This window comes from Camelina sativa, chromosome 2 (assembly GCF_030686135.1).
Source record: "Camelina sativa cultivar CO46 ecotype springtype chromosome 2, ASM3068613v1".
NCBI classification, from domain to species: Eukaryota; Viridiplantae; Streptophyta; class Magnoliopsida; order Brassicales; family Brassicaceae; genus Camelina; species Camelina sativa.
In genome coordinates this window covers 28,724,139-28,745,583 of record NC_141881.1, presented here as the reverse complement: position 1 = coordinate 28,745,583, position 21,445 = coordinate 28,724,139, and the positions used below count along the sequence as shown (strand labels likewise).

At 36.3% G+C, this 21,445-nt stretch overlaps 4 protein-coding genes and 1 pseudogene across 8 annotated transcripts; all 5 read left to right on the top strand.

Moving 5' to 3' along the window:
- The first annotated feature begins 2,876 nt into the window (after window positions 1-2,876).
- Window positions 2,877-5,341, top strand: LOC104739234 (uncharacterized). Its single transcript, XM_010459521.3, has 5 exons — window positions 2,877-3,122; window positions 3,492-4,363; window positions 4,453-4,602; window positions 4,693-4,944; window positions 5,034-5,341. The coding sequence occupies exons 2-5, from the start codon at window positions 3,500-3,502 to the stop codon at window positions 5,163-5,165; spliced, it is 1,398 nt and encodes a 465-aa protein (XP_010457823.2). The 5' UTR covers window positions 2,877-3,122; window positions 3,492-3,499; the 3' UTR covers window positions 5,166-5,341.
- A 6,166-nt stretch (window positions 5,342-11,507) lies between these two features.
- Window positions 11,508-14,159, top strand: LOC104739202 (uncharacterized). The gene is made up of 5 exons (XM_010459479.3): window positions 11,508-11,883; window positions 12,285-13,177; window positions 13,263-13,412; window positions 13,510-13,761; window positions 13,847-14,159. The coding sequence occupies exons 2-5, from the start codon at window positions 12,293-12,295 to the stop codon at window positions 13,976-13,978; spliced, it is 1,419 nt and encodes a 472-aa protein (XP_010457781.1). The 5' UTR covers window positions 11,508-11,883; window positions 12,285-12,292; the 3' UTR covers window positions 13,979-14,159.
- A 216-nt stretch (window positions 14,160-14,375) lies between these two features.
- On the top strand, window positions 14,376-16,818 carry LOC104739180 (uncharacterized). 4 transcript variants are annotated; one of them, XM_010459462.3, is made up of 5 exons: window positions 14,376-14,546; window positions 14,931-15,805; window positions 15,880-16,029; window positions 16,123-16,374; window positions 16,497-16,818. In XM_010459462.3, the coding sequence occupies exons 2-5, from the start codon at window positions 14,939-14,941 to the stop codon at window positions 16,626-16,628; spliced, it is 1,401 nt and encodes a 466-aa protein (XP_010457764.2). In that variant the 5' UTR covers window positions 14,376-14,546; window positions 14,931-14,938; the 3' UTR covers window positions 16,629-16,818. The 4 variants fall into 4 exon arrangements, with proteins under 4 accessions (XP_010457764.2, XP_010457771.2, XP_010457757.2 ...); XM_010459469.3 differs by lacking the exon at window positions 14,376-14,546 and adding an exon at window positions 14,549-14,698; XM_010459455.3 differs by lacking the exon at window positions 14,376-14,546 and adding an exon at window positions 14,549-14,762.
- Window positions 16,819-16,996: 178 nt separating this feature from the next.
- On the top strand, window positions 16,997-19,640 carry LOC104739163 (calcium-dependent mitochondrial ATP-magnesium/phosphate carrier protein 1). Its single transcript, XM_010459431.3, has 4 exons — window positions 16,997-17,701; window positions 18,206-18,979; window positions 19,062-19,152; window positions 19,243-19,640. The coding sequence occupies exons 1-4, from the start codon at window positions 17,299-17,301 to the stop codon at window positions 19,418-19,420; spliced, it is 1,446 nt and encodes a 481-aa protein (XP_010457733.1). The 5' UTR covers window positions 16,997-17,298; the 3' UTR covers window positions 19,421-19,640.
- Window positions 19,641-19,656: 16 nt separating this feature from the next.
- Window positions 19,657-21,266, top strand: LOC147949309 (pentatricopeptide repeat-containing protein At5g61800 pseudogene; annotated as a pseudogene). Its single transcript, XR_015571391.1, has one exon. The product of XR_015571391.1 is annotated as a pentatricopeptide repeat-containing protein At5g61800 pseudogene (transcript).
- The last annotated feature ends 179 nt before the right edge of the window (window positions 21,267-21,445 follow it).

Here is a 21,445-nt window from a genome sequence, read left to right as displayed (position 1 = left end):
CTTTGAGATCGGGAGCTGCTTTTCTTTCTGTTTACAACACTACTTCTGAAATTTGCGAGAACATTTTTTGGACTTGTAAGTGCGGACATGGCGGAGAGGTTTCTTACTATGGAATCAAATCAAACCTAATAAGCTATTTGATCGGATTACTTGGTCAATCCACGGCGGCAGCCGCTACTAACATCACCAATGCTTGGTCAATTTACGGCGGCATCTGCCGCTAATACGAGCAGTATTGAGATTTCTTTTCTTAAGACAACAAAACAAAGTTGTATTTAATTTTCTAAATTCAGTTATTTCTAGGGGTTAATGACCACATGGTCATAGTTTAGTGGATGTGCTTGAGTAGTCTATAGAAATTTGTGTGTAGATTGTGTTTCTTTCTCCCAACTAGTGAGTTGCTTATAAAGGATGGCTTCAAGTCAATATGTGGATTATTGACCAGCTTCACTTATGGAATATGAATGAACAAAACACCAATAGTATCCATGCTATCTTGTACACACGGTAAACATTTGTAGAGATCAAACTAAACTAAATAATATTAGAGCAGAAGAAAGCATGTGCTTATGTCCAAAGGTATCAAAGCAAAAGAAAGCATTTGTAGATGTTGAATGTTTCAGGTTTCCATGGCTGCACATTCCGAATAAGTGGTGGAAAAGAGACTAACCTTATAATAATTTACTTTGTTTTGAATAAATCCATGGAAACTTATCCATAATTTATCTATCCACTTGTTATTAGTGTTGCTTAGGTTATCCATATAACTATGTTTGATACTAAATATCAACTGCAAAACATTTTTTTTAAACTATTTTTTAATGTTCATCAGATCATAAGATATCAAAACAAGTGTATAGTAGAGTTCGTTCTAGATATCAACACATATTTTTCCATTACAACAATCCATAGTAAAACATTTTTTGATTTAATTGACGATTTTGTTCACTATTTAAGCATCTAGCATAAACTTAAAATACAAATTGCCTGCACATTTTTGTGTAGCAATGAAATACATTCATGGAAAATTGAGGTAAATTTGTCAATTAATGCTATCTTATCTAGAAATGCAAATGTTTAAGAAATGATATATCATTCGCTCAACCAAAATTTGTGGCAAAAAAAATGGTTATCCAAGAAGTGTAATCCATGTGGTTATCTTGTGATCTATAGACTATAGGTAACATTAAAAATAATCAAGAAGTGTAATTAATGTGGTTATCCAAGAAATGCAATCCATGTAGATATCCAAGAAGTACAAATCTACTCTTTTTAGCCATATCCATTTCATAAAAGAAATATTTTCAAGTTGAGGTCTGTAACTAATCATTTTAACCTTTTTCATTGCAAAACTCTTTCTTTGGGCTTTGAGTAATACATGAAAGATGCAAATGAAACATAAATCTAAAAAGCACATCCACCTTCTCCAACACTATTCTTGTTTTGTTAACTCTGATGAAAATCAAAACGGAGAAAGTTGTCGGAGTCGGAGTGGAAGAGCTTGTCGGAGTGGAGGCGATTTGTTGTTGGGTCTTCAGGGATAACTGAATAACTTAAAATTTTGTAGACAACACTTGTTCCACATAAAAAAAAAAAAATTCCCAGATCTAAAAAAGCTATACAACTTATATAGAAAGAAAAGAGATAATAGAGAAAGAGAAACAACAAAAAAACACTCTAATATCGAAAGAGAGAGAATAGGAAAAAAAAACAATTTATTAGATTAAATGTAAACCATCAGATCGAAACTATTAATTAAAATTGTATGATCCAAATTATAGTTAATTTTCTTTCTTTGGTTATCTTATTGTTACAAGTGTAAATGTAAAGTTGTCTAAAATTTATGTGAATAATGTAAAAATAGTCCAAAAAGTACACCAATAGCGAGAAATATGTCAAAATGAAAGAAATTAAAATGTTTATTTAGGGGGTGTTATTGGATTAAGGATTTTAATAGATTTTAATTAACCTAGGACATTAGTGGATTTAAAAGTCTAATGCATTTGTGTGGATTTTATAATGCATATAAGTTGGATTTGAAAGTCATTGATAATGTATTTTTGGTGATTGTTATAGATTTTTTAAAAAATTATTGTTAGAAAAATATATATATATCCATAAACTGTGTTATACACCAAAGTTATATTAAATTAATAACACCCAGACTTTTATACATGTCATAGAAAACTTGAATTAAACTGTATTTGTTTTCAATCCAGATTTTTGGTGTAATTAAAGAACCCAGATGTCATGAACCCAGAAAAAAAAAATTAAAGAATACAAAAAAACACAGATCTGATGAATAAGTGTGATTATATACAAAGGGTTTGAGGAGGAGGAAACAGAGATTGAACCCAGAAAAAAAAAAGTGTGATTATATCATAAACCAAAAAAAAAAGTTATAGATCATGAACCCAGAAAAAAAAGTTAAAGAACACAAAAAAAAAATTCTCAAAAATAATACATATCTGATGAATAAGTGTGATTATATAAAAGGATTGAGAAAAAAAATCAAACAATAATATATCAAAGGCTAGAGATCAATCTAAAAAGAGGAGAAGAAAATGAAATGATTGAGAAAAGTGTGGTATTGTGTTTGTTCATATTTTAGAAGCAAAGTACGTTGAAATCCAAAATCACACAAAATCCAGTAGATATTGAATAACACTAGATTTTAATGGATTTTTAAAAATACCCAATTGAATAACACCTGATTCTTAAATACATCAAACTCCTTTAAAAACCACAATCCAATAACACCTCCTTAAAAACATATTTGTTCACTTTTAAAACATCTAATTAAATTATATTTAAATTAATTAAAAATAAAAATTTAAGATATTCATATAAAATTACTAAATGGATATGGTCAAAGAGAGTTGAAAGATGAAAAGCAAAACCTGGAGTTTGTGACGAGAGTGAGGACGTCAGTGGTTACACGTGTCAGGTAATAGCGAAGCTCGTCTCTCATTACGTCTCTGCGCTTATGGGGCATATTCGTAATTAAGATGATAAATAAATAGAGAAAACTCTCCAATCGTTTTCTTCTTCATTGCCTGGGGGCACACACTTCTTCATTGCAAGCGGGAAAGCTAGCTCTGTTCATCCGAATTCGTACCCACGTACGTAAACCCCTCTCTCTTTGTTTCTCTGTGCTTTTGATTTCGCAATTGAATTATGTGCTTTTGAAACCTTTTTTTGTTTTCTACTTCTGTGATTGGTTTCTCAATTTCTTGATTTTGGTATCTTTTGATCCTCTATGTTTGGGTTTTCGAATTTTGATTATACCTCAGGATGATATGAAATATTAGCTGCTGGAAATTTTGTAAATTTAACAAACCAATTTAAGAAACCATGTACTAGATATAATCTTGTTCTGCTTAAATCAGGGTTCAAGTGGGTTTGTTAGTTTTGGTTCCTATAAAATCAAACCAAGTTAGGTTTCGAGTTTGAGAGATATATTTATCCCATATGTTATAATCTTGAAACAGGAGATAATATGGCTCGTTACCACATGTCATCGCTGATCTTGCTGTTCTTAGTTCTTGCTCTGTTCGCATCACCGAGCCAAGGCTTCCTAGGGACCAAGAATAAGATAAAATCTGCAGTCTTTCTCTCACCAAAACTGGTGATGAGTTTAGGATCAGTGTCAGATCCTTACTTATTCGACATAGATTTCCCAAGAGGGCATATCGGTCTTAAAAGTTTCGATGCTGAAGTAGTTGATGAAGCGGGCAAACCCGTCCCTCTACATGAGACATATCTCCACCACTGGGCTGTCCAACCGTATTATGTGCGTAAAGGTTCTAAGCTTCCACAGCGAGAAATGTTTGCGAATCACGGATTCTCACAGCAAGATCCACAAACCAATCTTGATTCGAGATCTTCGGATATTATTCTTGTTAAAAACGGAGGGTTGTGCAGGAGTTCAGTGCTCAGACACTACTTTGGTTTAGGATCTGAAACCCGCAAAACCTCGACGTATGTTCCTGATCCTTACGCTGTTGAAATCGATAATCCTGAGGAGAGACCTGATGGTTATGAATTCAAATGGCTTCTCAACATTCACGCTATAGACACCAGATGTGTGGAGGACAAGACAGGATGCACAGAATGTCATTGTGATCTCTATAATGTAACCGTTAATGAGTACGGTCGTGCTTTAAGACCCGGATACAAAGGAGGTTTACACTGCTGCTACGATAAGACTCAGTGTCGGGTGAAAAGCGGATTTGGCAATGGAGAGAAAAAAATAAATCTGTATTTGAAGTATACTGTGAAATGGGTTGATTGGGACTACACGGTTTTGCCTGCTACAATTTATATTCTCGACGTTACAGATAGCCAAGAACATATTTGCCATGTCAGTTAGCACTTTCCTATTTGCTTAGCTCTGTTACTTCTGACTTCATTCTCTAACAATATTAATAGGGTCTTTGTGTGCTTTTTCAGGTGGAATACGATGTGGAACCGTGCAAAACCAATGGCGATGGATGCATTGATGTTAAGAAAAACAGCTTCATGATGCCATTTAATGGGTATATTGTCTACGGCGTAGCTCACCAACATGCTGGTGGTGTAGGTGCTGCTCTGTACCGAGAGGTAACTAATACTGGTTTAGTTTAAGCTACTGCAAAAACGAAAAGGTTTAAACATTTTCATTGAATTGAGACTCTTTCGTTTGTGAATCAGAATGGTGAAGGAATATGTACTTCGATGGCCAAGTATGGCAATGGAGTTGAACCTGGAAACGAAGCTGGTTACATTGTAGGAATGACGTCATGTTATCCTGCTGCTCCAGTGAAAGTGAGCTATGGAGAGACATTGACTTTGGAGGTTAATTACAGTAGTGCCGTTGGTCATACCGGAGTTATGGGACTCTTTTACATCCTCGTTGCTCAGCAGTTGCCTGAACCAGAGCTCTCCTTGCCTAATCTTTTTCAGGTATAACCCACTCGGTACTGAATCTCGGAGATATATATTGTGCCATGTGATTACTTTACTGACGTTAGTATACGCCAACTTCCTTGTAGGCACATGCGGGAAGCGTGAGCGTTTTAGCATTTTTGGCTGTGACGGTGTTGGTGGCGGTAGTGGTTCTAATAGCCGCCGTGACATACCAGAGACAGAACCGGGAAGATGGTTACCATTCTCTTACTACATGAAGAAAAAGAGTAAAACCATGTCGACGACATGTTTTTCAAAGTGAATTTTGTTTGTATACGAAGAATTAAAAATTAAGAACATTTCGTTGTCATCTTCCGTCTGATGTGATATTATCTGTAACAACAGTTACGTGTAAGAAGAACTTTGCTTTGTCAAATACATCACATTCACACAATTTTTCAATGGTCTGCATATAAAGTGTATAACAAAGATTATATTCGTTGTTGTCTTTGTTCCAAATCCTTTCATACTAGTCGCTTCAATACGATCATTAGGATTTATACACTTAATCGTGATAATGTTTAATGTGTGGTTGTTGTAGTTTAGGTAAACACTTAAATTTCAAAACATAAACCAACTAGATGGGTATACTCAGTTTGATCCATCCGAATTCACATAATTAGAGTCCAACAGAATTTCAGAAGTGGATTTCACGTTTCCAACAACCAGGCTTTTAAGTGTCGCCAGTATAATGAACATTCGTGATAGAGAAAAACATAAACAGTTGCAAAATGATTTGGTTGAGAATATTTAGGGAAAATTTGGCGCAACTCAATATTACAATTAATCATTTTCCCCATTTATGAATTGTACTTTTATTTTAATATGTTTTATGTTTAAAAAATAATTAAATGCAATGAGTTCCAATTTTTATAAAATTTGAAATGTTTAAACATGTATACTACTTCTATTCCATTTAAATAATTTTAATTTCAAAAAACTATCTTTTAAAAAATAAGAGACTCAAAATTGTATCATACCATTTGTGGGGATAATACTAGTTAAGATTCTAAAATTTTTTTATTTTATATACAGTACATAATATATTATTTAAAATTTATAAAAATTATATATTTGGCCAGAAATGCCATTTAAAAAAAAAGTTGTTAGAAATGCCAGTTTATAGTTTTTCTTGTGAGAACTGCCATTTTTCATCTTTGTGACATAAATAAAAAGATAAATTTATCCCTATAATAAAAAATGAGAAAAAACTATTCTTTAATCCCTATATAAGTAAAAGAGAAGTACAAAATTGTTTTCGGGTCGGTTCAAAATTGGCAAAATAACCCGAAATTAACAAAACGGATCCGGGTCATAAATATCCACTTCTTTAAGATTGGGTTATCGGGTAATGATTTGGAAATGTAATTAAAACAAAAAGAAACTAACTATGAGAATATTGGTCGTTCCTTCAATTTAGGAAACTAACAAAATTTGCTAATTAGTGTATATTTTATCTTCTAAATTTACGAATAATAATAACTACCCAAAATTTATGAAAACAGAAAATCGTTTTTAGGAAACTAAAATATTTTTGGTTCCTGTAATTTAGGAAACTAGCAAACAATTAGTATTATGTTAGTCGACAAAGCTTCAATTTCGGAAACTATAATTATGGTATTTTAAAATTATAGAAGTACAATCGGAATATTTACTATGCAATTTTGAATTATAGAAATATCATTTAGTTACAAAGATATTTCCTTAGAAACTGTACCTAATTTTTAGTCATCTAATTGATTTAGATACCGTAAATCTTATTAATTACTATCCTAAATTAACAAAGCCCAAATATATTTCCTTCTAAGATTTGATTACCGAATTAAATATGGTTAATATTTCAAAAATTAGGAGAATATACCATTAAATCTAACTTAATCGAGTAACAATTATACGACTCTCTATAAATACATGTTAGTCATCTAGGTTAAACTCATTATACCTTCCACATATTATTTGCTTCATTTCTCGATTAAGCTTTCCAAATGGCTGTCATTCTTCCAATAACATAAGCAACACACCAAAAAATAACTTGGAAACAATAAGCTTATATTTGTATTTTTGTTATTTATCATATCCGTTTTCATTAGTTTATATGTAAGTTTATATGTATTTTTTTTTTTGCAAGAATCCATTTATTATGTTCCTAAATCAATATGTGTTTTTGTAGATATCATTGGTAAGGAATCTAGAGACTATTTTTTTATGTATTGTGGGTTACATATATTCTAATGTCAGAACATGTATGTAATTTTGCAACGGGTCAGAACATGTAAAAAATTTATCCCGAGAATATTTTATGTTTATATAATCTTTTTTTTTGAATCAAACTTAATTACTTACACAATATTTTCCTGTATCTATTTAAAAAATTAATACAATTTATTCATTATTTTATTTTATCTAAATTCATGATAATGTTAGAATTTTATCTCTTTTTATTTTATTTTATCAAAACCCAGTGTATTATCATTTGCTCTCTTTTTCCTAATATTATTTTATCCAATGTCCAAACTCATTACAAAAATATATATTATATTGATCGTGAAATAAAATATAACATATACCAATCCATGTATTTGTGAACATTCCCCCGTGCTGTAGCGCGGGTCCGGTCCTAATTGTTTGGTATAAGATCTTACAGTTTCTGCGGTGGACAACATTGGCTATAGACATAATTCTCTTTCTCATCTAAATTTTTGGTCCACAATTTGATGTCCTGTATTTATAATCCATAACTTAATACTTAAATTGGCCTTTGTTGTTCTCCTTTTATTTATGTCATATGAAACACATTTCTCTTTCAATATACAAGTTATAGTAGTGTGGACACTTTTTTTTTTTGTTAGCAGTGGACACAAATCGTCAGACCAAACCTTGAGTGTGGTCTACTCAAGAGATGAAGGACATAATAGTGGTGGACAAAAACATTGGCTGTTGGATGTGGTCCACTCAAGAGATGAAGGACATAATAATGGTGGACAAAAACCTTGGTTGTTGGATGTGGTCCACTGGATTTGCAGACCTGCAGTGTGGACACGTTTTTTGTTAGCAATAGACACAAAATACATGACCAAACGGATATGGTCCAACTCATGAGAAAGAAGGATATAATAGTGGTGGACAAAAACCTGGTAGGCTGGATCTAATCCACCAGACACCGGATCATGCAGTGTAGACAAGTTTGATAGTGGTGGACAAAAAATTGGTCTGCTGGATCTGGTCCACCAGACACCGGATTTGCAGACCTGCAGTGTGGACAAGTTTTATTGTTATCAATGGACACAGAACGCATGACCAAACAGATATAGTCCACTCAAGAGAACGAAAGGCATAATAGGGATGGACAAAAACCTGGTCGACTGGACCTGGTCCACCGAATCTGCAGACCTACAATTTTGCTTACCTATTGTCCGATATAAGAATTCTGGAACTAGACCTAGTGGTATTGCATGCTACGGAGGAGGCAAGCGAATCAGACAGAGGTCTCAACTCTGGAACTCGTCTCAGATATTTTTCCGGCCATGACGGATGGAGGCGGAGCAGTCGGGGGATTCGACCATAGTATAACTGACTGCATGATGAAATCCATCATTACATGCAGGAGAACTCAGAAAAGTGAGAGATTCAGATAGCAATTTCATATTGAAAAAGGAGAAGATGAAAAGTCGGTAGAAAGAGAAAAATCGAGAGTTATGAGAAAAGAGAAAGTTTTGATTGTTTATGTCTGAGAAACAAAGAAAAAAAAATTCGATAAAAAAGATGAAGAGTATAAAAGTTATTTGACAATAGATATATGGCAGGTGGGAAAAGAAAAAGAAAAAAGTGACAATGATAAGGGCATGTTTATAGGGGGATCAGGTAAGGGTGTTCTTAGGGGAGAAATATTGTAAAAATAATGTAAGATCAGTTCTTAAGAACTTTTGTTAAGAAGTAAGTTATTGGGGAACATGTATAAGATCTTAAGATTTAATAATATAATATTCTTATAGAAATTTTAAAATGTTTAATAAATACATAGATTAATGTTTAATAAATAATTTAAGAATGTTTAATACTATTTAATAATATAATGTTTATTAATATTTTTAAACATATTACAATTATAAAAATTTATAAAATAACATTTTAATTGCAAACTTATAAAACTTTACTAAAATTCATAAAAATATATGGATTAATAAATACATAGATTAATGTTTAATAAATAATTTAAGAATATTTAATACTATTTAATAATATAATGTTTATTAATATTCTTAAACATATTACAATTTTTATGTTGGCTTTTTAGAACTCGTTATGAAGGTGAAAGATGTATCGAAGTATCATTATGTTCAATACACATTGTATATAATAAAGTGAACCACATAGTTCAGTGTTAAGCAAATATCAATCAAGTTTCAATGTTTCATAATCACATAATAAATAAAATAAAGTTACACAATGCGACACAGCAGAAGCAGATTCTCTTACTTCCTCCACAACATTTAAGAGAATCAGAGATAAAACCATACTCCCAAACCGGAAGAGAATCAGAGATAAAAACAGCTCCGAGAGAGTTTTTCTTTTCTCATTGATCATTGCAGGCTCTATAACTGCTTGCTGATGTTGAACTCTTCGAGACCAGCCTGGGGTAGATGTTGTTGTTGTTCTTGATCTTGCATTCTGACCAAATGAATTTAAAGCTGTCATTGCCCGTCCTTCCATGTTCCATGGATTATGATGATTCTGGTTTACGAAACTATGAGGTCCATGATTCCTATCTGAATTACCAGCTCTATTTTGCGACTCTGTTTGGTTAGAATCTTTCTCATCGTTAGGTGTTTCCCCTCCTTGAAGAAGCATCTTATACCCGCTATTCCGAAACAAGGCTAACCTAATCAGAGACCTGAAACAAGACTAACCTAGATCAGAGGCCAGGATATCATAATGCCGACTAAGAATGTTGTACAGATCCAAGTGATCAGAAGAAACAAGATACTTAATTCAGAGATAAAATCATACTCCCAAACAGAGCCAGTATGGTAATAATACAGGTGTGTGCTTTCCATGTTTTCAAGTAACTGAGTTACTGTGTTCAAATGAACACCGCTGTGTTGAGACAAGAAAAGCCTTCAAAATTAGAACACGAGTATTCTTCATTATTAAAGGGAGTATTCTCTCATCACATTTCTCAGTCAATGGTTTTGAAGTCTTGAAGCTATCTATTAGAGTCAAACTCCAGTTGATACAAGTTTTGAATGATTTAAATTGGATGCTGTTCAAAAAATAGGGTAGTTCTTGCAAGTCAAAGAAAATCCAAACCTGTGCAATCCACTTTCTATATGAGCGTCCAGAGATGAAATCACTTGAGGAAGCTGCGCCAACGCCTTTAAAGAAAATGAGAAATGCCATAAGACACACAAGTCATTATTTATTTTATACATTCTTGATTCTTCTACACCATAACACATACATACTTGTCCAGTGGCCTTAGTCAGAGAAGCTTTCGCCAAAAGATTCTTCGGGAGCTTTGCCAACTGCGCCTGCACATAACCATTATTCCAAAATCAGAGATAAAACATCTTACACCCACTCATCCTCATAAAACTCTATCAATGCTTCTTTATTAACTAGATTCCAATGAAATAGAAGGCATCTTCTTCTTAGAACACCAACGAAACTGTTGCATCTATGTCTGAAATTATTTCACCAAATCCCCATTTTATATCATCAGAATCAACCCTAAAGGTCTTCAGCAAACAAACCTAATCAAAACCAATCCCTAGAGCAACAACAAATACAGATTTGATCAAAGACTAATCTTACTTGCATACTTGTAGCTAAAGCCACCAAAAATCTCATCCCCACTTCATCACTAATTCACTCCTTAGACCAAATTCAACCTCTGAGACAGAGAAGACGACGAGACAGAGGAGATTACCTTGTCTATTAACCCGACGAGACAGAGGAGACAGAGAAGACGACGAGTTCTTAAGCTTGGCGACACAGAGGAGATCTCTTGACTTCGGGGGACAGAGGAGAGAGAGGATACGACGAGAATCGGTGGACACGACGAAACAAGGAGACGAGGAGACAAGGAGATCGGTCGACTGGGTGATTCAATGGCCGGAACGAGACAGAGGAGACGACGGTAAGATCCGGAACACAAATTGCTCGCCTTTTCGCCTTGTCGCCATTTGCAAGAGAAGAAGAAAAAGAAATGTCGAAGAAAAAGAAATGTGAAAGAAAAAAAAAATTGAAACCGAACTTTTCCGTGTGACACGTCAGCGTTAGATCAGGACAAGAACTGATCTTGGACCGATCTTATAGCCACTGTTCATTAAATTTGATTTTAATATGGGCTTAGATCACATGGGGTGATCTACCGATAAATATGGCCTAATAAGACAGATCTAATAATATTCTCATTTTATATTCCTAACTAAATTAGTTCAAGACCTTGAGAAACAAAAACGGAAACAAATTGGATAAGAACAAGTACAATTCCAATACACAAACATCGAAAATCCAAAAACTGAAACTGCTACTAAAGGAGAACCAAGAACACAAATCCTATCTTTTTAAGTAACAACAACACCCATTCTATCATTTTATTTTATATGGTCATCTTTTTTCTTTTTTTTGCTTCGGTCGCCTATGAACCATGTCCCCACATTTTATTTTATATTTGTAATATCTTTTTGTAAGAGAACTGAAAGAAAAAAAAAAACAAAACCGGGTCTGTGACGAGAGTGAGGACGTCAGTGGTTTTACACGTGGCAGATAATAGAGAAGCTTACATCTCTGCGCTTATATGGGGCAATTCGTAATTCACACGATAAATAAATAGAGATAACTCCCCAATCGTTTCTTCTTCATTGGCTGGGCACACTTCATTCATTCATTTACAAGCGGGAAAGCCATCTCTGTTCATCCGAATTCGTAACCCACGTAAACCCCTCTCTCTCTCTCTATCTCTCTTTATTTATCATCTTTGTTTCTTTTGTGTTTTGTTTTCGCAATTGAATTATGTGCTTTTAAATCTTTTTTTATTCTTCTTCTTCTGTGATTGGTTTCGCAAATTTTGGGATCTTTTATTCTCTCTGTTATGGGTTTTTCGAAATTTGATTATACCTCAGGATGATATGACATATGGGCTGCTTGAAAGTTTTAAAATTTTGGATTTATAATTAAGAAACCATGTGCTAAATAAAGGCTGAATTAGGGTTCAAGTGGGTTTGTTAGTTTTGGTTCCTATAAAATCAAACGAAGTTATGTTTCCCTTTGGTTATGATTTTTACCAGCTAAAGTCACATTCCTTATCTGTCTCTATATATATGATCTTGAAACAGGAGATAATATGGCTCGTTACCACATGAGATCGCTGATCTTGTTCTTACTTCTTGCTCTGCTCGCATCACTGAGCCAAGGCTTCCTACGGACCGAGAAAAAGATAAAATCTGCAGTCTTTTTATCACCAAAACTAGTGATGAGTCCAGGATCAGTGTCAGATTCTTACTTATTCGATATGGACTTCCCAAGAGGGCATATCGGCCTCAAAAGTTTCGATGCTGAAGTGGTTGATGAAGCGGGCAACCCCGTCCCTCTACACGAGACATATCTGCACCACTGGGTTGTCGAACCTTACTATGTGCGTAAAGGTGCTAAGCTTCCACAGCAAGAAATGTTTCGGAATCACGGGTTTCAAAGGCAAGACCCCAAAAGCAATCTTGATTCGACATCATCGGATATTATTCTTGTCAAAAACGGAGGGTTGTGCAGGAGTTCAGTACTCAGACATTACTTTGGGTCAGGATCTGAAACCCGCAATACCTCTACGTATGTTCCTGATCCTTACGCCATTGAAATCGATAACCCTGAGGAAAGACCTGATGGCTATGAATTCAAATGGCTTCTTAACGTTCACGCAATCGACACGAGAGGTGTGGAAGACAAGAAAGGATGCATAGAATGTCTTTGTGATCTCTATAATGTAACCACTGATTCGTATGGTCGTGCTATAAGACCAGGATACAAAGGAGGTTTATACTGCTGCTACGATAAGACTCAATGTCGGGTGAAAAGTGGATTTGACAATGGGGAGAAGACAAGAGATCTGTATTTGAAGTATACCTTGAGATGGGTTGATTGGGACAACACGGTTTTGCCCGCTAAAATTTATATTTTCGATGTTACAGATTCTTGGAAAAAATCAGTAGGAGATAGCCAAGAACATTTTTGCAAAGTCAGTAAGAACTTTCATATTTTGCTTAATTCTGTTACATGACTTCATTCTCTAACAATTTTAGGGTCTTTGTGTGTTTTTTTAGGTGGAATACGATGTGGAACCGTGCAAAACTAATGGTGATGGATGCATTGATGTTAAGAAGAAGAGCTTAGTGATGCCATTTAATGGGTATATTGTCTACGGTGTAGCTCACCAACATGCGGGTGGTATTGGTGCTGCTCTATACCGTGAGGTAACTAAATCTGATTTACTTTAGGCTAGTGCAAAAATCGAAAAGATTGAAAACACATTTGTATATTGAATTGAGAGACTATTGTGTTGTTGATCAGAACGGTGAAGGAATATGTACTTCGATGGCCAAGTATGGCAATGGAGTTAAACCTGGAAACGAAGCTGGTTACATTGTAGGAATGACGTCTTGTTATCCAGCTGATCCAGTTAAAGTGAGCTACGGAGAGACACTGAATATGGAGTTTAATTACAGTAGTGCCGTTGGTCATACGGGAGTTATGGGACTCTTTTACATCCTCGTTGCTCAGCAGTTGCCTGAACCAGAGCTATCCTTGCCTAATCTTTTTCAGGTAAAACCCACTAGGTACTGAATCTCGGAGATATTGTGCCATGTGATTACTTTACTGACGTTAATATACGCCAACTTCCTTGTAGGCACCTGTGGGAAGCGTGAACGTGTTAGCATTTTTGGCTGTGACGGTTTTGGTGGCGGTAGTGGTTCTAATGGCCGCCGTGATATACCGAAGACAGAACCGGGAAGATGGTTATCAATCTCTTAGTACATGAAAAAAGAGAGTAAAACCATGTCGACGACATGTTTTTCAAAGTGAAATTTCTTTTGTATACGAAGAATTAAAAACAAAGAACATTTTGTTGTCATCTTCCTCTGATGTGATATTTCTGTAACAGTTACATGTAAGAAGAACATTGCTTTGTCAAATACATCACGTTCACACGATATTTCAAATTTTCAATGGCCTACCACATACAAAGTTGTATTCGTTGTTGTCTTTCTGTATTACAGATACTTTAATCTCTTATAACATGGACCAAGATGGTTTTGTTCTTGTTTAAAGCTATGTAAACCGGTTAAAATTAATACTAGTTCGTTGTTGTGATTCACTCAAACTAAACCGGGTTTGATTTGACTGGTGTGTTTGTTGTTTTGTGCCATCATATACAGTATGTCTGGGAGTGGAAACGGCAGCTGAAGTAGATTGGTCCAATATGTAACTAGAAACGTGTATGTGACGAGAGTGAGGACGTCAGTGCACGTGTCAGATACGTCTTTGCGCTTATATACGGGGCAATTCGTAATTCACACAATAAAACAAATAGAGATAACTCTATCCATGTAAACCTCTCTCTCTCTCTTTATCTATCATCTCTGTTTCTCTGTGCATGTTTTGATTTCGCAATTGAATTATGTGCTTTTAAATCTCTCTTTTTTTTCCTTCTGTGATCGGTTTCGCAATAGAATTTCTTGGTTTTGGGATCATTTATACTGTATGTTTGGGTTTTCGTAATTTGATTATACCTCACCTCAGGATGATATGAAATGTTGGATGATGTAAAGTTTGTACAATTTTGGATTTATAATATATAAATAAGCAACCATGTACTAAATTAAATATTTTTGTTAAATTAGGGTTAGAGTTAGGTTTAGAGTTTGAGTTACTTTATCACATGTTTATGATTTTTATTTGCTAAATCACATTCCTTTATGATCTTGAAACAGGAGATAATATGGCTCGTTACCACATAAGCTCGCTGATCTTGTTCTTAGTTATTGCTCTGCTCGCATCACCGAGCCAAGGCTTCCTAGGTACCAAGAAAAAGATAAAATCTGCAGTCTTTTACTCGCCAAAACTGGTGATGAGTCCTGGATCAGTGTCAGATTTTTACTTACTTGACATGGATTTCCCAAGAGGGCATATCGGCCTCAAAAGTTTCCATGCTGAAGTGGTTGATGAAGCGGGCAACCCCGTCCCTCTACACGAGACATATCTCCACCACTGGGCTGTCCAACCTCACTATGTGCGTAAAGGTGCTAAGCTTCCACAGCAAGAAATGTTACGAAGGCAAGACCCCAAAAGCAATCTTTATTCGGCATCGGATATTATTCTTGTCAAAAACGGAGGGTTGTGCAGGAGTCCAGTGCTCAGACATTACTTTGGGTCAGGATCTGAAACCCGAAATACCTCTACGTATGTTCCTGATCCTTACGCCATTGAAATCGATAACCCTGAGGAAAGACCTGATGGCTATGAATTCAAATGGCTTCTCAACATTCACGCTATAGACACCAGAGGTGTGGAGGACAAGACAGGATGCATAGAATGTCTCTGTGATCTCTATAATGTAACCGTTAATGAGTACGGTCGTACTATAAAACCGGGATACAAAGGAGGTTTACACTGCGGCTACGATAAGACTCAGTGTCCTGTGAAAAGCGGATTTGGCAATGGAGAGAAAAAAAGAAATCTGTATTTGAAGTACACTGTGAAATGGGTTGATTGGGACAAGACGGTTTTGCCCGCTAAAATTTATATTTTCGATGTTACAGATTCTTGGAAAAAATCAGTAGGAGATAGCCAAGAACATATTTGCAAAGTCAGTAAGAACTTCTTAATTCTGTTACATGACTTCAATCTCTAACAATTTTAGGGTCTTGTGTGCTTTTATAGGTGGAATACGATGTGGAACCGTGCAAAACCAATGGCGATGGATGCATTGATGTTAAGAAAAAGAGCTTAGTGATGCCATTTAATGGGTATATTGTCTACGGCGTAGCTCACCAGCACGCGGGTGGTATCGGTGCTGCTCTGTACCGAGATGTAACTAAGACTGATTTAGTTTAAGCTACTGCAAAAGCGAAAAGATTGAAAACAAATTTGTATTGAATTGAGAGTCTTGTGTTTGTGGATCAGAGCGGTGAAGAAATATGTACTTCGATGGCCAAGTATGGGAATGGAGTTGAACCTGGAAACGAAGCTGGTTACATTGTTGGAATGACGTCTTGTTATCCTGCTGATCCAGTGAAAGTGAGCTATGAAGAGACATTGACTTTGGAGGTTAACTACAGTAGTGCCGTTGGTCATACCGGAGTTATGGGACTCTTTCACATCTTTGTTGTTCAGCAGTTGCCTGAACCAGAGCTCTCCTTGCCTAATCTTTTTCAGGTAACCCGTTTACCCACCCGGTACTGAATCTCAGTTTAGGTCAAACCGTTTTCAATACATATACTGTTTGGGTGCCATGTGATTACTTTACTGACATTAATATATATGCCACTTCATTGTAGGCACCTGCGGGAAGCGTGAGCGTTTTAGCATTTTTGGCTGTGACGGTGTTGGTGGCGGTAGTGGTTTTAATAGCCGCCGTGATATACCGGAGACAGAACCGGGAAGATGGTTACCAATCACTTAGTACATGAAGAAATAGTAAAAACCATGTCCACTACATGTTTTTCAAAGTTAATTTTGTTTGTATACGAAGAATTGAATTATTGAAAATAAGGACCAATTTGTTGTCATCTTCCTCTGATGTGATATTGATATATCTGTAACAGTTACGTGTATGTAAGAAGCACTTGGCGTTGTCAAATACATCACATTCACATAATATTTCAATGGTCTACATAATATTCGTTGTTGTCTTGGTTCCAAAACCTTTCACACTGACACTATTATTACAGATACGTTCAAAGATGGTTTTGTTCTGGTTTAAAGCTATGTAAACCGGTTAAAATTACACTAGTTCGTTGTTGTGATTCACTTAAACTAGACCGGGTTTGATTTGACTGGTGTGTTTGTTGTTTTGTGTCATCACATACAGTATGTCTGGTAGTGGAAACAGCAGCTGAAGGGGTCCATGTAAAAATAATGGAGTCTCCTCTCCTCCAGCTGTCCATGGAAGATTGAGACGGTTAGATATTTTTTTTTTGGCTCACCGACCTCAAAATCTCACGTTTTTCAAATTCTGTTGAATTCTTCTTCCGAGATTCGTGGACCAATAGAAACTCATCCAGAGGAATGAAGAGACATTAGAATCATCATCCCCCAAAAGCTTTTTCGAATTTTACTCAATCTGTGTTAAAATCAACAATGGAGACGAAGAAACCAAACCAAAATCCGGGTAAGAAGAAACCGCGGCCCGTGGAAGCAACAATGGAGCACGTGCTGGTTGCATTACGTGAGACCAACGAAGAGAGAGACATGAGGATTCGAAAACTGTTCGAATTCTTCGACAATTCCAAGGTAGGGTTCTTAGACGGTACACAGATCGAGAAAGGTATGTCTTCGCTTAGTATCTCTCCGCAGTATAGGTACGCTAGTGATTTTCTCAAAGTCTGCGACGCGAATCGAGATGGGCGTGTGGATTACCAAGAGTTTCGTCGTTACATGGACGCTAAGGAGCTTGAGCTTTACAAGATTTTTCAGGCTATTGATGTTGAACACAATGGTGACATTTGCCCAGAGGAGCTTTGGGAGGCTCTTGATAAAGCTGGTATGTTAAAATTTTTTTTTTTTTTTTGATTCTTTCATACTGTTCCATTACTGGGGAAGCTACTGTTGCTTTGCAACTATCTTCCCATAAGCAAAAGATGAAACCTTTATTGAGTTATGGATGTAGATTTTGCTTAACTTTTCTAGTTACTGATAGATTGGTTGGTTAATTGAAATTGAACATGCCTCTGTTTTGAACTGTTCTTGATGCAATGTGGAAGCAAATGTTTTGAGTCAAAGAAGGATGACCTTTTTGCTGATTGTATTTGTCTTACTGATTAGGAGATTCAGCATATTAACAATGGCTGTGTTATCTTTGACATTGTCCTTGTTTGCATAACCGTGGGTTGTGAGTTGCTTTATTGGGGTTTAACACATATTGGCTCAGTGAGTCTAGTCGCAAATTTGGCTCTTTTACTTTCATTTCTCAAACGCTTTACTGTTATTGTGTAACAGTGTTGTCGACCTATAATATAAACTCTCCACGGTTATGTTCTTGTTGTAGGCATTAAAATTAAAGATGAGGAATTAGCTTCTTTTATGGATCATGTTGATAAGGACAACAACGGAATTATAACATTCGAAGAATGGAGGGATTTTCTTTTGCTAAACCCTCATGAAGCTACGATTGAGAACATTTATCACCACTGGGAAAGAGTATGCTTGATAGACATTGGGGAGCAAGCTGTTATACCAGACGGTATAAGTACACATGCGCAAAGAAGCAAGTTACTGCTTGCGGGAGGAATAGCTGGAGCTGTTTCTAGAACCGCAACCGCGCCTCTGGACCGTCTGAAAGTTGCTTTGCAAGTTCAACGAACAAATTTGGGAGTTGTCCCGACCATTAAGAAAATATGGAGAGAAGACAAGTTGTTGGGTTTCTTCAGAGGTAATGGGTTAAATGTAACTAAAGTTGCTCCTGAAAGCGCCATAAAGTTTGCTGCTTATGAAATGCTGAAACCCATAATCGGGGGAGCGGATGGTGATATTGGTACAAGCGGGAGGCTTTTGGCAGGTGGATTGGCTGGTGCAGTAGCTCAAACGGCTATATATCCTATGGATCTTGTGAAGACTCGGTTACAGACTTTTGTGAGTGAGATTGGGACACCTAAGTTGTGGAAACTCACAAAGGATATTTGGATTCAAGAAGGACCCCGAGCTTTCTACAAGGGTCTTTGTCCCTCTCTTATTGGGATTATCCCTTACGCAGGAATTGACCTTGCTGCTTACGAAACTTTTAAAGACTTATCGAGGAAACATTTTCTTCATGACACTGCCGGTTAGATACTAATCGTGCCTTAAAAGTTATCTATAAATTTGTAATCTCTATCACATGATACTAAACCGTATATGATGTGCAGAGCCGGGTCCTCTCATACAACTGGGATGTGGGATGACGTCTGGAGCTCTTGGAGCATCGTGTGTTTACCCGTTACAGGTCATAAGAACAAGGTAAAAAACTTAAAACCTAAGGGCTTTGTTATATATCTTTTGAAATTCTTCTCTACCGTTTTGAACTGAGTTTAGTCACTTATCTATCAGAATGCAAGCTGATAGCTCAAAGACTAGCATGAGCCAAGAGTTCCTCAAAACGCTAAGAGGCGAAGGTCTAAAAGGTTTCTACAGAGGAATCTTTCCCAACTTTTTCAAAGTCATTCCTTCCGCAAGCATTTCTTACCTTGTTTACGAAGCTATGAAGAAAAATCTTGCCCTTGATTAAAAGTAACACGAAACCTCTAGTGTTGTTGTTCCGTTTACAGAGTCTGCTGATAACACTGAAAACTTCTTGATGATGGCGAAAAAAACACTTTGAGCTTTACAAAGGTCATTCGAGTGTAGCAAATGTAACTTGATTTGATTCTTCTTCAGTAGTTTGGTGGTGAGAGAGTCTATAAAGAGTCATTTCTTTAGCAAAAATAAAAAAGTTCTGATTTTTCTCCTTTGTGAAGCTCTTAGATGACCGGTATGATAAAGTCTAGTAATTGTTTAAATCTCTTGAAGCTGTGTAAAACCCTAAAACACCTGCATCAGTTTCACGCCCAATACATCACTTCCAGCAGAATCTCAAATGATTTCAACAAGAACTCTGTTTTCGCCAATGTCCTCTTCGCCATCACCTCCGTCGCACCGACTTCATCGAACTCTTCGTCGGCGTCATCGTCAAATATGGTCGTGAGCTACGCGACTTCGGTTTTCAGATTCATCACAAACCCGTCAACGTTTTGCTTCAATACCATCATTAGGGTTTATACACTGAATCATGATCCGTCTCTGTCTTCTCAACGTTTCTTCATCGAGATGCGACGTCGCTCTGTTCCTCCAGATTTCTACACTTTCCCTTTCGTGTTCAAGGCTTGTTTAGCGAATAAGAATAGTGATCTTACATTAGTGAAGACGTTGCATTGTCAAGCTTTGAGATTCGGGTTGTTGTCTGATTTGTTCACTTTGAATACTCTGATTCGTGTTTACTCTTCTACTGCTTCAATCGATAATGCATTGAAGCTGTTCGACGAAAATCCTCAAAGAGATGTTGTTACTTACAATGTGTTGATCGATGGGTTAGTGAAGGTCCGTGAGATGGTTCGTGCAAGAGAGTTGTTTGATTCAATGCCATTTCGTGATTTGGTTTCGTGGAATAGTCTCATTGCTGGGTATGCGCAGATGAATCAATGCAGAGAAGCTATCAACCTCTTTGACAAAATGATTGATTTGGGTTTGAAATCTGATAACGTAGCCATTGTTTCAACTCTCTCAGCTTGTGCTCAATCAGGGGATTTAGAGAAAGGGAAAGCTATACATGATTACATAAAAAGGAACAAACTTTTCTTAGATTCGTTCTTAGCTACAGGATTGGTTGATTTCTATGCAAAATGTGGTTTTATCGATGTAGCAATGGAGATCTTCGAGTTATGTTCAGATAAAACTTTATTCACATGGAATGCAATGATCACTGGTCTTGCTATGCATGGTTATGGCGAGCTAACGGTTGATTACTTCCGTAAGATGGTTAGTTCTGGTATCAAACCGGATGGAGTAAGCTTCATAAGCGTTTTAGTGGGTTGTAGCCATTCTGGTCTAGTTGATGAAGCTAGGAGCCTTTTCGACGAAATGGGATCTTTGTATCATATTGACAGAGAGCTGAAACATTACGGTTGTATGGCGGATTTGCTTGGAAGAGCAGGGTTGATCGAAGAAGCAGCGGAGATGATAGAGCAAATGCCTAAAGATGGAGTAAAACGAGAGAAACTATTAGCATGGAGTGGTTTGTTGGGGGGATGTAGAATCCATGGTAACATAGAGGTCGCAGAGAAAGCTGCAAAACGAGTGAAGGCGTTGTGTCCTGAGGATGGAGGAGTGTATAAAGTAATGGTGGAGATGTATGCAAATGCAGAGAGATGGGAGGATGTGGTTAAGGTTAGGGAATTGATTGAAAGAGATACGAAAGTGAAGAAGAATGCTGGATTTAGTAAAATTTTGTCTTAATCTCTATTTAAATTTTGTACTAATGTAACAACAATCATTAGGAGCTGAGAGACTCTAAATCAACGAGAGACTCTTTAATAGTATAGATGGACCCAAGCCCAATGATATGTACGTATTGGCAATAAAAACAATGCACGTAGGAGAGCTCACTTTTGGTTGACGTGGCGTGTTTTGATTGGTTAATGTCGCGTGGCGAGAGATTTGATTGGTGGAAACAACAAATTGACACACGTGACCGGGTCTACGGGATTGAATATATATA

Coding starts and splice junctions, on each gene's coding strand:
- LOC104739234 (XM_010459521.3), top strand. CDS start 3,500: ATGGCTCGTTACCACATGTCATCGCTGATCTTGCTGTTCTTAGTTCTT. Junction 4,603..4,692: donor GTGCTGCTCTGTACCGAGAG/GTAACTAATACT, acceptor TTTGTGAATCAG/AATGGTGAAGGAATATGTAC. Junction 4,945..5,033: donor CCTTGCCTAATCTTTTTCAG/GTATAACCCACT, acceptor ACTTCCTTGTAG/GCACATGCGGGAAGCGTGAG.
- LOC104739202 (XM_010459479.3), top strand. CDS start 12,293: ATGGCTCGTTACCACATGAGATCGCTGATCTTGTTCTTACTTCTTGCT. Junction 13,178..13,262: donor GCCAAGAACATTTTTGCAAA/GTCAGTAAGAAC, acceptor GTGTTTTTTTAG/GTGGAATACGATGTGGAACC. Junction 13,762..13,846: donor CCTTGCCTAATCTTTTTCAG/GTAAAACCCACT, acceptor ACTTCCTTGTAG/GCACCTGTGGGAAGCGTGAA.
- LOC104739180 (XM_010459462.3), top strand. CDS start 14,939: ATGGCTCGTTACCACATAAGCTCGCTGATCTTGTTCTTAGTTATTGCT. Junction 16,030..16,122: donor GTGCTGCTCTGTACCGAGAT/GTAACTAAGACT, acceptor TTTGTGGATCAG/AGCGGTGAAGAAATATGTAC. Junction 16,375..16,496: donor CCTTGCCTAATCTTTTTCAG/GTAACCCGTTTA, acceptor ACTTCATTGTAG/GCACCTGCGGGAAGCGTGAG.
- LOC104739163 (XM_010459431.3), top strand. CDS start 17,299: ATGGAGACGAAGAAACCAAACCAAAATCCGGGTAAGAAGAAACCGCGG. Junction 17,702..18,205: donor GGAGGCTCTTGATAAAGCTG/GTATGTTAAAAT, acceptor TTCTTGTTGTAG/GCATTAAAATTAAAGATGAG. Junction 18,980..19,061: donor TTTTCTTCATGACACTGCCG/GTTAGATACTAA, acceptor TATGATGTGCAG/AGCCGGGTCCTCTCATACAA.